This window comes from Archocentrus centrarchus, chromosome 15 (assembly GCF_007364275.1).
Source record: "Archocentrus centrarchus isolate MPI-CPG fArcCen1 chromosome 15, fArcCen1, whole genome shotgun sequence".
Classification (NCBI taxonomy): Eukaryota; Metazoa; Chordata; class Actinopteri; order Cichliformes; family Cichlidae; genus Archocentrus; species Archocentrus centrarchus.
The window spans coordinates 19,000,633-19,014,548 of NC_044360.1; the positions used below are offsets into that span (position 1 = coordinate 19,000,633).

The window sequence follows — 13,916 nt, forward strand, 5'->3', positions numbered from 1 at the left end:
TCTCGCGTTGCTGTGACAGGAGAGCCTGCGGTTTCATTACAACAAATCACAGCAATCCTCTTCTCTCCTCCTCCTGCAGCGGCAAAGATACAGGAGGCGGTAAACACTGATTTTCATCATCTCCAACGCGCATAGGTCTTTGATGGCTGCAGCAGAAACCTCAGACTGTTAAAGCGATGTAAAGTGGAGCTGGGTGTTTACTTTTAGTCGACGCGCTGCCAGCAAAGCTTCAAATGAAGCAGCGCAATGATTAAAAGTTACAGACATTTTGTGACAAACGTGAAGGGGAAACGGCGTAATAAGACCAATCAGTAACATAAAATATGCAAACAATAAAAAAGATTTTTAGGTGCATAGCAAAGGCGGAAGTGAACAACATTTAATGCTGTTGTTTCGCTTTACTCTTTGGTTAAATCGCACTTATAATGAAATAAGACCGAAGGTGCGATGCGACTAATTTTCGGATGCCAAAATGTGCTTTAGTAAAACTGAATGAATGGCTTTATCAGTTAGTTAAAGCGTAACCACTAAGGAGTGGTCTAGCTTTAAATTAAATTAGGTGATATTCTCCTACGTTTTCTACAGTACCTAGAGTTGGCAAAAAGCACAATATTCTCAGCTGAGCTGCAGTTTCAAGTATATCAGAAAGTGGCAAAACTGTCTTACAGATGCTTTCTGCACACCTGTTTAGAGTACACCTGCCAGTCTGCATTAACATTTTGGTGACTCTCCTGAGTGCAGCTCAGCCATGAGAAAATCACTTTGTCCTGTGAGCCAGAAAGATGATGATGGTACTTCTCAGAGTAAGCTCAACAACCGAGGAAGACCTTTATAAACCTGAGACTAATGTAGTGATGAAAGCCAGGTGTAGTCTCCCTGCGAAGCTGAGACAGTAAAGAGCAATAGCACATGGGCACTTAAGGTATCATGTGAATGAATGACATGTAGATATGGAGCAGCTCCTGGTAATGGGAAATGCACTAAAAGTGGTAGCCTATTTAAACAGTGAATTTGCCATTAGTCCATATGCTTCACCTGTCAGTATGTGGATATGAGAAAAAAAAAAAAAAGGTGTAACAGCTGTCACATGAGGTCGTGATTGTGAGGTTACCATTGCTTTGCCTGCTCATTATGTGAAAAAGAATATTTACTGACTTTCTCTAAATAGTTATTACATGTTTTCTTTCTTTTTTTTAAAAAAAAAATGTCAATAAAGCACTTTGAGGTGACTGCTGTTGTGTTTGGGGTTTATATAAATCAAACAGAACTGAATTGCAAAGTTAACAAAAAAGAGACTTTTAAAAGCACCAAAATAAATACTGGTGAGTTGAGTGATATATGCAACTCTCTGGATATGAGTGACAGGTATTTGTTGACTTTGGTACTTAAGATTTAACTTAATATTTAACTGGCAGGCATTTAACTAGCAACAGCTCTGATAATCATATTGCAATATACTCTCACGGGACACATTATCACCTACACCTTGCTAGTACCGGGCTGAACACCTTTTTGCCTTCAGAACTGCTTTAGTTCTTTATGGCGCTGATTCAGCAAGGTGCTGGAAACAGTCTCAGAGGTTTTGGCCCATATTGACATGATGGCATCACACAGTTGCTGCAGATTTGTCAGCTGATGTGATGTGACTCTCCCATTCCACCACATCCCAAAGGTGCTTTATTGGATTGAGATCTGGTGACTGTGGGGGCCATTTGAGTACAGTGAACTCATTGTGATGTTTAAGATGATTTGAGCTTTGTGACATAGTACATTATTCTGCTGGAAGCAGCCATCAGAAGCTGGGTGCACTGTAGTCATAAAGGGATGGTTATGGTCAGTAACAATGCACAGGCAGGCTGTGAGTCTAAAAGATCCTTGGTTGGTACTAAGGTCCCAAAGTATGCTAAGAAAATATCCCCCTCACCATTACACCACCACAAACCTGAACTGTTGATACAAGGCAGGATGGAGCCATACTTTCATGTTGTTCACACTGACTGACCGTACCATCTGAATGTTGCAGCAAAAAAAATCAGGACTCATCAGATCAGACAATGTTTTTCCAATTTTGTATCATCCAATTTTGCTGAACTGTAGCCTCAGTTTCCTGTTTCTTAGCTTACAGCAGGTGTGATCTTCTGCTGCTGTGGCCCATCTGCTTCAAGGTTCAGAGTGCTGTACATTCAGAGATGCTCTTCTGCATACCCTGCTTGTAACAAGTGGTGATTTGAGTTACTGTTTTGCGTTACTGTTACCTTTATTTTTTTCTTATTGTTGTGTTGGGGGGAAAAGAAAGATTAACAGTTTCTGAAATGCCCACCCCCAGCCTGTCTGTCATCAACAATTTTGCAACGTTCACAGCCACTTAAAATCACCTTTCGTCCTCATTCTGATGCTCGGTGTGAACTTCTGCATATCGTCTCGACCATGGCTATATGCTTAAATGCAGTGGATTCATGATGTGATTGCCCGGTTGGATATTTGCTTTAACCAGCAGTTGAACAGGTGCACCTACTTAATGTCAGTATATGACATGCCAACAATGTGGTTATTAAGATTATTGGATAAGAGGTTTGCTGCTTTTGTCATTTTCCAGTATAAGGCATTCCCAGCTGTTTTCCCCATACTACGTTGTTTACATTTTACCTGTTGTTGGATTTCCGGAGCGACACAGGCCGCTTCTCGACTTCCTGTTCCACTGAGGCTCCGGGCTACTCAGCGAAATGGCTGCGTTCCTGCGAGCTCGTAAATATGTCCGTTGTGTTGTCCGTTTCTCCGACCGTGAACTGTAAACGGTAACGCTGACCGCCTGTGACGATAACAAGGAGACCTACCGGCCAGATTGTCATGGTGCGTCACCGTGTTTTTGGTGGTTATTCAGAGAAAAGTGATAGCGAGCTAGCGAGCTAATGTAGCTAACGTCACCTGGCTTATTTGAACATTACTTGCAGCTCAGATCTGCTGGAGGTTAACTAGTTACCAAACTAGTTGGCGTCCAACAGTTGGCACCTAAATTTACATGCAAGGCCCTCAAATAAACGACATACAGATTAAGTCGGAGTATTATGCACCGAGATTAGCATTGCACGCTGTTAAGCTAAATATGGTTGTATTTGGCATTTACCTGAGTGGCTTCTAAATTAGGCCCACATGAGAAGTTGAAGTTAATTTATTTTAAAGGGTGGTTTGTTTCTGTTTCTCACAACAAGTTTGATACGATTTTGCAGTTTTCTGTTATTAAATAAACTATTTATCACAGGATGAACAGAGTAATGTGCTGTAATAACAAGGATCACTAAACTGTAAACAAAAACAGCATGCAAGGCACATAAAGAAAACAAAGTATTCACTACAGTTAACATATTGCTCATTACTTATTTCATATTTAAGTTTACTTAATTTGTTTAGGTAGTAGCACTGTAACTAACAGCAAACCCAAACAGTGCTACAAATATACATGTTATTTTGCATTAATGTGTATTAAGTTTGGCTACATGAGGCTGGTAATTTTAAGCTGCCTACATTTGCTTTCATCAGCCTGTTGACTGCTGCATACAGGATGGCTGATAATCAGTGTTTTGCTTCCTGGATTAATTTTTCACGTTCTGGAAAAAATAGTTAACAAACAAACAAGACAGTAATTTATTGTTTTCTTGTGCAGGCTGATGAAAATGCAGATATTGGAAGTACAGTAGAGGATGAAGATGAAAGTTCAGATGACCCAGATCTTCAGGTGAGAGACTTGGTTAGCATTTGTTTTTACAGTACTGAGCAAAAGTCTTGAGTCATCCCTCATCTCTTTTTATTTTGCTTCCAAGGAGCTAAATGTTCTTGGATTTTTTTTTTTAAGTGGTCTTGAGGAATGGTTCGCCAGGATTTTTGAAGGTCTTTCAAAGGTTTTCTTTGGACGTTGGCTGATTGTTTTTCACTCAGTCTAGTCCTTATCACCGGACTTTTTTCAGAGGAATGTTTGTTTTTTTATTATTGTTGTTTAGTTGTTTTTTTTTTAAGTCCCTTAACCCTGACCTGTGAATAGCATAAAAAAGGTACCTAACTCAAGGGATGAGCCTGTGTTGTAAATACACGTAACAGTCAACTTAGTAAAGAATAATTTTACATTTTAAATTGTATTTTTAAGCACTTTGTACAGGTTGTCATAAAAACACAATGGTTTCAGATAAAGGGTGGCTGTCAAGAAGCCTTTCTCTAGGAAATGAAACATGGGGGAAAAAAGGCTGAGGTATTCCAAATTATACAAGAACTGGACTGAAAATCATTGGCAGCAGGTCTGATGGAGCAATGACACCAAATTTGAAATTTTTGTTTCAAATTGTGTTCAGTTTTTACAGAGGAGGTCAGGAGAGAGGCACAACAATGAGTACTACAGCCCTCTGTAAAACATGGTGGAGGCTCTATCATGGTTTTGGGGTGAATTTCAGCCAATGGTGTTGGAGATCTTGTCAAAACTGATGGAATTATGAACACTGAAAAGTGTGATCAGATTTTGATCCACCATGCAACACCATCTGGATAATTTCAAGTTGGGAACAGTTCTATTTTTCAGCATGACAATCATCGCAAACATGCTGCTAATGCAGTCAAAACATACCTGGATATAAAAACATACAGTGGAACACTATCAGTCATGAATTGGCCGCCTCAGAGCCTGGATCTCAACATTACTCAAGCGTGTCTGCACCACAAAGCAAGATCAAAAACTGCAGCGTAATTAATGCATAAAGGTCAACAAAAACAGTGCAGTGCTTGTTGATGTGAATTGTCTATAAAAGCGAGCCTGTACAGTGTGTCCAGCTTGCACTAAATTCACCAACACAAACACTAAGTGTCAAGTAAACATGGTGATTACATGGTGATTAAAACATGTGTTATTACTACTTATTTAAAATGCCACAGAGGAAACAGAGAGGGATCTTGCAGCTGTTGAGTACTTTGCTACAAGTTTTCTTCTCATCCATCAGACAGATACAATGAATAGAGTGAAAGACTTTATATTATTTGTCTGCAAAGGTTAATTTCTAAAGAATAATTAAAAGGTTGTAGAACAGTGTAACGGTGAAAGCAGTGGCCTCTTGATTTAATTTTGTGTTGGATTTTGTTTTCATATTTTTTTTTAAATTTATCTTTTAAGAGACTTGTTGCATTGAATTTAGCTATTCTCTTTGACACATGTACATTTTTGTTTTTAATATTTGTCCTGACTTCTGACTCTTTAAACATCCCTGAGTTCATATTCCAGCTCATTCTTTATTTTCCCAACCATATAGGCTGTAACAGCAGTGTTATAGTTTGACTGAACATAGTTAAGCTAAATCTGTTTTTTTTGGCACTCACCGTATTCATGTTTTCATCGAATTGCAGCTGGAACTCAATGTGTTCAGAGCTCAGTGGATGTCTGAGCTCAAACCGAACTCCGGAGCGAGTGGAACGAGCAACCGACTGCTGCAAGCCAAAGGTCTGAGGAAGACACAAGAAATTGCTAGAGAGGAAAAGGCAAGTTGCAAAATGATTTATTCTTGCTGTGGGCTTGCATGTATTGTCGATTACTATTATCTGTTGATGGCTGATGAGTCACCTTCCCTCAGGCCACAGAGCTGTTCTTGAGAGCTGTTCAGGAGGAGCAGAATGGAGCTGTCTATGAAGGTATGTACTACGTAGGATGAATATCACTGGTTACCACAAATAAAACAAACTCTTGAGAAATTAACAACTGTTCATGTTTAAACAACCACCCATGTGCTTCTGTCTTAATCCTCTGAGGAACCACGATGGCTGGTTGTTTCATTCAGTCTAATCTGACGTGTTTACTTTCAGCTATCAAGTTTTATCGCATGGCTATGCAGCTTGTTCCTGACATTGAGTTTAAAATCAACTACAGCCATCCTCCTGATGCAGACAGAGGTGGAGGGAACTAGTAAGTCATTTTATTTTCGATACTCTCTTTTTAACTAAAGTGCGTCAGCATGTCCGTTTTCTGAGATTTCTTTAGTGATCTATAACTCCAAAGTTTGTTTTCAGACATTAAAAAAGTTGTTTTAAAATTATAATTTTAAATAATTTCTTTTGGGGGGGGAAAGTTTAATGCATCATTTTTACATGTGAAGCAATTAAGATACTAAATGCAGAGCTACTACATTCATTGTTATTGTAATAAAACTAGCAGTAGAAAAACATAACTTTTAATACCAGGCCTGAACAGTTACACTCAGGGTGTGACTAGGATCACTGAACAGGATTAAAACTTAAGCTGCCCCATTTAGTTTTCTTTCTTTGCTGCTGCTCGGTAGGTGAATAATATGGCGTGCTGGCTTGTATGAGAGTGATACACAGTCAGATGTCTTCACCTTTTTGCAGCATGGAGGATAGTGATGCTGATGGTGAGATTGAGGATCTACTTGCCTACTTTGAGCAGCAGCTCACTGTGGAAGGCTCCTTTCCAAAGATTTGCACTCCTGATGTTGATATGACTCAGGTGCACATTTCAGGTAAAAATCTTTAGTATGATTTGGTTGTAAACCTCTCAAGTCATTAGTAACCTGAAGCCATTATCATTATTTTCTTTTATTTGATTGCAGCTTTGCCACGGGAAATCCTGATGTACATATTTCGGTGGGTCGTATCAAGTGATCTGGACATGCGAGCTCTGGAGCAGCTGTCTCTGGTTTGCCGTGGGTTTTACATTTGTGCAAGGTCAGCTCTGCTTTCAGGGAAATCAGCTGGATGAATTATTTTTAGGAGTTTGCTCAGGTTTTGAGGAATTGTGAATTTTGTATCAGACAATAAGGGCTCTCGTGCTGTTGCTGTGCAGTGTATAAAGCTGGTTGTGGTTACTTCCATCTTAATTTTTCATTTCTCTTTCCATCTCCCTCCAGGGACCCTGAGATTTGGCGCTCAGCTTGTTTAAGAGTGTGGGGACGGAAGTGCACCAAACTTTTACCCTTCACATCCTGGAGGGAGATGTTCCTGCAGCGGCCCCGCGTCCGTTTCGATGGTAGTTATTATCTTATAGTTAATGAGACTAGTACTGAGAACTTCAGATTTTGAAACCCACAGTAGTACATGAAAATACTAAAAGTACTGTTTTGTAACAGAGCTATTTAAGATTTAAACATTTTTTAATTTAAGATTAAAATGTTGCTTTTTGCCGATGCTTTTAGAAGTCATTGCTGCCATATTTATTACACATCCAGTGAAGACCAGTTTTTATTTCCACAGGTGTCTATATCAGCAAAACATCATACATTCGTCAAGGAGAGGAATCACTGGATGGATTTTACAGGGCTTGGCATCATGTTGAGTACTACAGGTAAATATTTGACTTTCTATTTCTATTTAATGGTTGCGAGTTGCACTGTTATCACAGCTACGTGTTGACATTGTTATCACAGGTACCTCCGCTTCTTTCCCGATGGCCACGTCATCATGCTGACCACCCCTGAGGAACCTTTGTCCGTTGTCCCCCGCTTGCGTACTAGGAACACCAGGTACTGTGCACTTCAGGAAAACCTGACTTGATGGGCTCAATTATTAGTTTCTGGTTATAACGATGACGTCAAAGCACCCAAATGATCAACTCAAGGTTTCATAACGGGACTTCACAAACGAACAGCTAATGTCACCGTTGTTACGTCCATTCTTTTTTTAATATATATATTGTCTTTTTGTTTTTTTTAGAACACTAAAAAAAAACCCAAAAGAAATCAGAAACTGAGTGGCAGCTTCATGATTGTTGAATTTTGTCTCATTTTCAGAATGGATTCAGTTCTGCTCGGTCACTTCCGCCTCTCACAGGAGACGGGAAATCAAACCAAAGTTTTTGCAGTTGTCTGCAAGAAAAAGGAAGAGGTAGGAATACTGGGGAGAGATAAATGGATAACTACATGAATGCACATAAGCACAATCACTCCTCATACATGAGTCTGTGTAACTGTACATGACACAACTCGAGTCCTTTTGTGTTATTTTTTGACCGTTTGAGAAACAAAAATGCCAGCTCCTTGAGTAAATGAAACCCCAATAAATAAATGTGGTTTAAAAACATTTAAAATATATTAACAAATCACATTATATAATAGTAGATTTATTTATTTATTTGTGTTACCAGTTTTCCCCTGGGCAAAGAATAATATAAAATAATAAAACGTCCTACAGTCTAGCTACTATTAAATATGAAGTTATTATTTCACCTTAGTACCTTATTCAACAGTGTTGTCTGTTTCTTTTCATGGCAGAAGTTGGGCTCCATGTTCATAGTTGAAGAAAATAAGTTACTGAACATGTATTACACCAGTGTTGAATTTGTCAAAAAAAACTAGTAATAGTAATAATGCTGCATGTTATGTAAGACAGTCAACTTCAAAAAACTTATTGAGCTGCATTTATTTACTTGTTTTTAATGTTTAACATGTGTTACATAGTGACAGTGACACACAGTGGTGCAGTGGTTAGCATTTCACAGTATAAGGTTCTGGGTTTGAATCTGCAGGTGGCTGCAGCTTTTCTCTGTGGACTTTGGACTGTTAGAGGAAGCCAGAGAGCCCAGAGAAACCCCACACAGGCACAAAAGCATGTATATTGGATTAATTACCATTGTATACTAAAATGAAGAGGTTGTAGAATATATTTTTTAACTCAATAAGCCTCCTAGAAACAAGTCTCATCACTTGGTATCCTTCTTCAGGCATTTATATGTGTAACTTTCCAAATGGCAAAATAAGTTTTAAAATTATTGTCCCCTGCAAGTTATACTGCTACAAATGTGTGAGGTTACATAACAGTACAACATTGATTCTGTCAGCACTCTGAGTCAATGTCTCTGCTCTGATCCACCAGAAAAAAAATGCCTTAATGATTGATGTTATGGATTCAGTAAGCCAGCAATGAGTAGATATGGCACCACATATGAACCTGTTGTGAACCTCAGCTGTGCGTTGGTGCTTTAACATGATTGGCTCTTGTTTTCTGGTTGATTGAAGCTTCAGGTGAGGTTCGGCTGCTTCCTCCACAGTTAGATTTACAGTGTATTCAGCAATCTTGGGTGCCATAGTCTCTGAGAGCATCTGCTGTGAATTCCAGTTTTCTGTAATATTTCATCTAACCTGTCAGATCACCGCTGAGCTTGTAAACTGCGTTACCTGTTGACAGAAAGCGGCTGAGTTTCAAAGGAACCGGTTCTGCAGGCGGAACCCAGCTCCGGAAGCTGAACACAGCTTTCACGTGGGACTGGCTCTGTCCTCTGGGGGGCGTCAGAGTTTCAGTAAGCTTGTGTGGATCCACCATTCCTGCCACATCACTTACAAGTAAGTCAAGGACTGCCAATAAAAGTGGAGGGGGGTGTGTGTGTGTGAATTTCTATTCCAAACCTGACTATCATTATGCTTTTAGGTTGACTGGGGAAACAGTCGTTACTTCGTTTGACCTGGAGAGGATGTACACACCCTTCTTCTTTGCACGTGTGAAGAGCTACACTGCTTTCTCTGAGCAGCCTCTTTAAGCAGACCTGCACATGATCTCACAAAGACTGCAGCAGAAATTCAGCCACCATTGCATCAAAACACATACTTCTCAGCCTGTTTTTAATTTGTGCTGCAGCTGCTTCGTAGTGTTGCTGTTTGAACCCTCACGTTTCCTAAATGAAAGGCATGTTATCTTTCGGGTACACTTTAGAGAAAACTTATTTTCTGATTTCAGAAATTATGGTAATATGCTAAGAGCTAAAATTATTAGCAGAATTTCTCACCTGTTCCAAGCAATGAATGTTCATCCTGTTTTTGTTTCGTTGTGCACTTTCTTCCTCAAATAAACAGCGATGAACGAAAAAATATCAGCCTCGCTGTTCTGATGTGTTTTTTTTAATTTACTCAAAATTGATAGGTTTTCTATGATTTCTCTCTAATCTATTATGCAACCTGAGTTTAAAAAAAAAAGTGAAAAAAAAAGCATTGCAGATTTAATTTCATAGATCTACATCATTTGTCTCTTTGAGGACACGTGGGTATAATCCACACATTACATTTTCTGGGAACCGAGCAGATCAAACAGGATTTGCAGAGGAAAAAAAAAAAAGTGAAAGTTGTTTTGGATTAGTCTGAAATAATTTGTGGCTTTACTATAGCTGGTTGCTGTTCTAAAACTTTACTTACCGTTTTTAGAAGTTAAATATTTAAATTGTTTGCTATTGCTGGATTTGTGGGAATTCATAGTGAAGGGAGGAAAAAGCTGGATAAATGGGTTATTCAGTAATCACTAATTAACATGTTAGATTTTGTTTATTAAGTGTTATTTACACATATAAAAATATAAACTTGTTCTAGTTAATCTTGGTATGCCTTATTAACTGTATGGGAATTAGACTAAAGGAGTATCTTTAAGCTTTCACATGAAAATCTCAGCCACAGCTAAAAATCAGATCATCAAATGTGTTGATGGAGCAGGAGGAGATCTGAGAACCAGACGTTCTAACAAACCTGTACTCATGTTAGAGATAATGTAATATGTAATTGTGGAGAAAATGGAAAGATTGCTTACTGTACTGCTGTTTTCACAAACCTCAATATTGCACCCAGCCCTCTGCATCTCCCTCAGGTCATGGCCTCTGAAAATCTGTGAGTAAGGGATTGTTTGAATAGCGGCTGGCCGGCAGATATGCCACCAAAGCTCACAGACAGTGGCTCTGTCCTCCCAAATGCGAGCGCTGTGTGACACACGGCTCTCCAGTGCATCAAGTGTGTGCGCAGTGCTCATGAGGAGGAGGACTGAACAAGTGGAAAGGACTTTGGTGGGTTATTGTCTTGACATATACTGGCTAGATATTTTAACTGGTCGAAACAACGCTGAATGGCCTCGGTCAAAGGGGATGTCAGGAGAGAAGAGGCTTTCTGTATGAAAATCTTGTTTTTTTTCTGTCCCCGTGCTCTTAAATAAAAGCCATGTCAGTATCAGCTGACATGACTTTGTAGGACAAAGCTCCCAAAGAGCTGGTTGGAACAGTTTCATGTGTAATTGAGAACACTGTGCAAATGTGACCCCTTCATTGTGGCCTCATGTCTGTTCTCTGAAGTTAGACATGTGGTCACAACATCCTGATTCCACAGAGAAACCGAGAAAGTGAAAACCAGTAAAACAGAAGAAGGAAACACATCTGAACACTAAAACTATGTTTTAAGAAATATATAATAATCACCTGAAGCTCAGCTGTCAGGTCAGGTCACCCTTTGCACTAACAGTGATCATGGATGGTATGGCAGAGGTCTGAGTGTGGCAGAAAGGATTTTACTCAGAATTGTGGAAGATGAGGTGGAGGAGGGCCAGACAGATCAGGAAGGTGAAAGCTCAGAGGAGGACATACCAGCTTTTGAGGAGCCTGGGCTGGAGCAAACACACAAAGTCTATTATGAATAAGAAGTAATGTCTAAGCTAGAACACTGAAGTTGTGGGATTTGGTTTCCCTGACACAAGCTGCAGTACAGGACACCGACCTGTGAAGGGAATCATCTCTTCATCTACACGGGCCTTCTGTGGTCTCAGCAGTTTGAGGCAGCCTTGTTGCTCTCTGTTTGAGAGGTGCCACCTTATTAGAGACATCGCGATCATTTGTTACTTTGATGGACTGCCTAATCTTGAAGAATCTTATTGAATTGACTGCAACCATGAACCATATCTTTGAACCATATCAGTTTGAAAAGAAAGTCCATGTTGTCTGGTATTCAAACCCCCACAAATGTGGCATCACCAGAAAGCCCAGGATATCCTCTTGACTGTACAGTAGGACTCAGCTAGATGCATAAATTGTGTTTGACATAAATGTCTCAGACTCATGTCCCCACAGAGGACAAGAATAAATTGTTGGATCTTACAGTAGGTGCATCCTTCCAGAAAGTTTGGATTGTTTTGAAAATGTAAATTAAAAACAGGATTCTATGATATGCAGAACATTTAAAACTTAGACTGAATTTAAATATTTTAAAGACAACATATCAAATACTGTAACTTATTTGAATTTTTAAGTTTTAATGCCAACAACATAGTTCCAAAAAGTGTGGACAACTGCAACGAAAGACTGCAGAGGTTATGTAATGGGGAAAAACCCACCCAGCTGGTGAAGCGTCTCAAAATAAGATTATTCAGTAAAATGCTTGGATATTAAAAAAAAAACAAATCTCAGAGGCCGCGTTTCATAAGTTTAGGGGAGGGGTACACTACTATGAAGAGGATTTTGTCATCTAAAGAAGAAAGTATTATTAAAAGATTCAGACAGTCCAGAGTCATACACTATATTGCCAAAAGTATTCAGTCACCCATCCAAATCATTGAATTCAGGTGTTTCAATCACTTTCATGGTCACAGGTGTATAAAATCAAGCACCTAGGCATGCAGACTGCTTCTACAAACATTTGTGAAAGAATGGGTTGCTCTCAGGAGCTCAGTGAATTGTGGTACTGTGATAGGACCACCTGTGTAACAAGTCCAGTCATGAAATTTCCTTGTTACTAAATATTCCACAGTCAGCTGTTAGTGGTATTATAACAAAGTGGAAGTGATTGGGAAGGACAGCAACTCAGTCACAAAGTGAAAGGCCATGTAAAATCACAGAGTGGGGTCAGCAGATGATGAGGTGCATAGTGCACAGAGGTCACCAGCTTTCTGCGGAGTCGATCTATAAAGATCTCCAAACTTCATGTGGCCTTCAGATTAGCTCAAGAACAGTGCACAGAGAGCTTCATGGAATGCGTTTCCATGGCTGATCAGCTGCATCCAAGCCTTACATCACCAAACGCAATGCAAAGTGTCAGATAAAGTGGTTTAAAGCACGCCTCCACTGGACTCTAGAGCAGTGGAGACATGTTCTGTGGAGTAAAAAAATCACACATCTCTGTCTGGCAATCTGATGGATGAGTCTGGGTTTGGCAGTTGCCAGGGGAACAGTATTTGTCTGAGTGCATTGTGTCAAGTGTAAAGTTTGGTGGAGGGGGGGATTATGGTGTGGGGTTGTTTTTCAGGAATTGGGCTCAGCCCCTTAGTTCCAGTGAAAGGAACTCTTAATACTTCAGCATATCAAGACATTTTGGACAATTTCATGCTTCCAACTTGAGTGAGTTTGGTGTGGAAGAATTGACTGACCTGTTCAGTGTCCTGACCTTTTTTTTTTTTTTAGAGATGCAGCAATAACCGATGTTAAAAGAAGTGGTGATGTAGCATAGTAATCAACATGTTACTAACCTCAGAAGATAATCACCTAAGTCATATTCTGGCCAAATTCATTCAAACTCTACTTTACTAACACTATAGATTCATTTAGGCAGATATCTCAATTTGGCCAAAATATGACTTAGGGAATTATGCTATGAGGCTAACGACATACCTGTCCCAACTTTTTTTGAAATGTGTTTTAAAATTCAAAATAAGCATATTTTTTAAAATAAATGTCCCAGTTTCAACACTGTATATGCTGTTTTTGTACTTTTTTTTTTTTAATAGAGTTTACATGATTTGCAAATCATTACATTTTTTATGTCACTATATGCAGAATCATTTCCAGGGTTTTACTTAAGTAAAAGTTATGAACCTACTTAAGCAGCCCCATAGCACATGAGATGTTTAATCAAAAAAGTGAATGTACTCATTACATAGAATTGCATTTTTAGAATCATATACATTATATTGGTTGATCAAAATTATTGCTTCATTGGCAGCAGTTAATGTTGCAGCTGTTGATCAATCTTACTTTTTTAATACTTAAGAATGATTCATTTATTTTTTATTCGTGCAGCCCAGCATGTTAGTATGCTAACAGTTTCACAAACCATTAAATAGAACATAAAATCAAAAAAAATTCAGCATCTCTTGTTACTCTTGTCATTGAGGTTTATTTTTAAGAAAAACAAAGACAAGTATGTTCA

The 13,916-nt window shown here is 39.0% G+C and overlaps 1 protein-coding gene across 1 annotated transcript; it reads left to right on the top strand.

Annotated features, from left to right (window-relative positions):
* Positions 1-2,628: 2,628 nt before the first annotated feature.
* Positions 2,629-9,833, top strand: fbxo9 (F-box protein 9). Its single transcript, XM_030747617.1, has 13 exons — positions 2,629-2,850; positions 3,662-3,733; positions 5,380-5,511; positions 5,604-5,661; positions 5,833-5,932; positions 6,373-6,503; positions 6,594-6,708; positions 6,891-7,009; positions 7,234-7,324; positions 7,407-7,502; positions 7,770-7,863; positions 9,163-9,317; positions 9,403-9,833. Exons 1-13 carry the CDS (start codon positions 2,848-2,850, stop codon positions 9,509-9,511), a joined length of 1,275 nt encoding a protein of 424 aa, XP_030603477.1. The 5' UTR covers positions 2,629-2,847; the 3' UTR covers positions 9,512-9,833.
* The last annotated feature ends 4,083 nt before the right edge of the window (positions 9,834-13,916 follow it).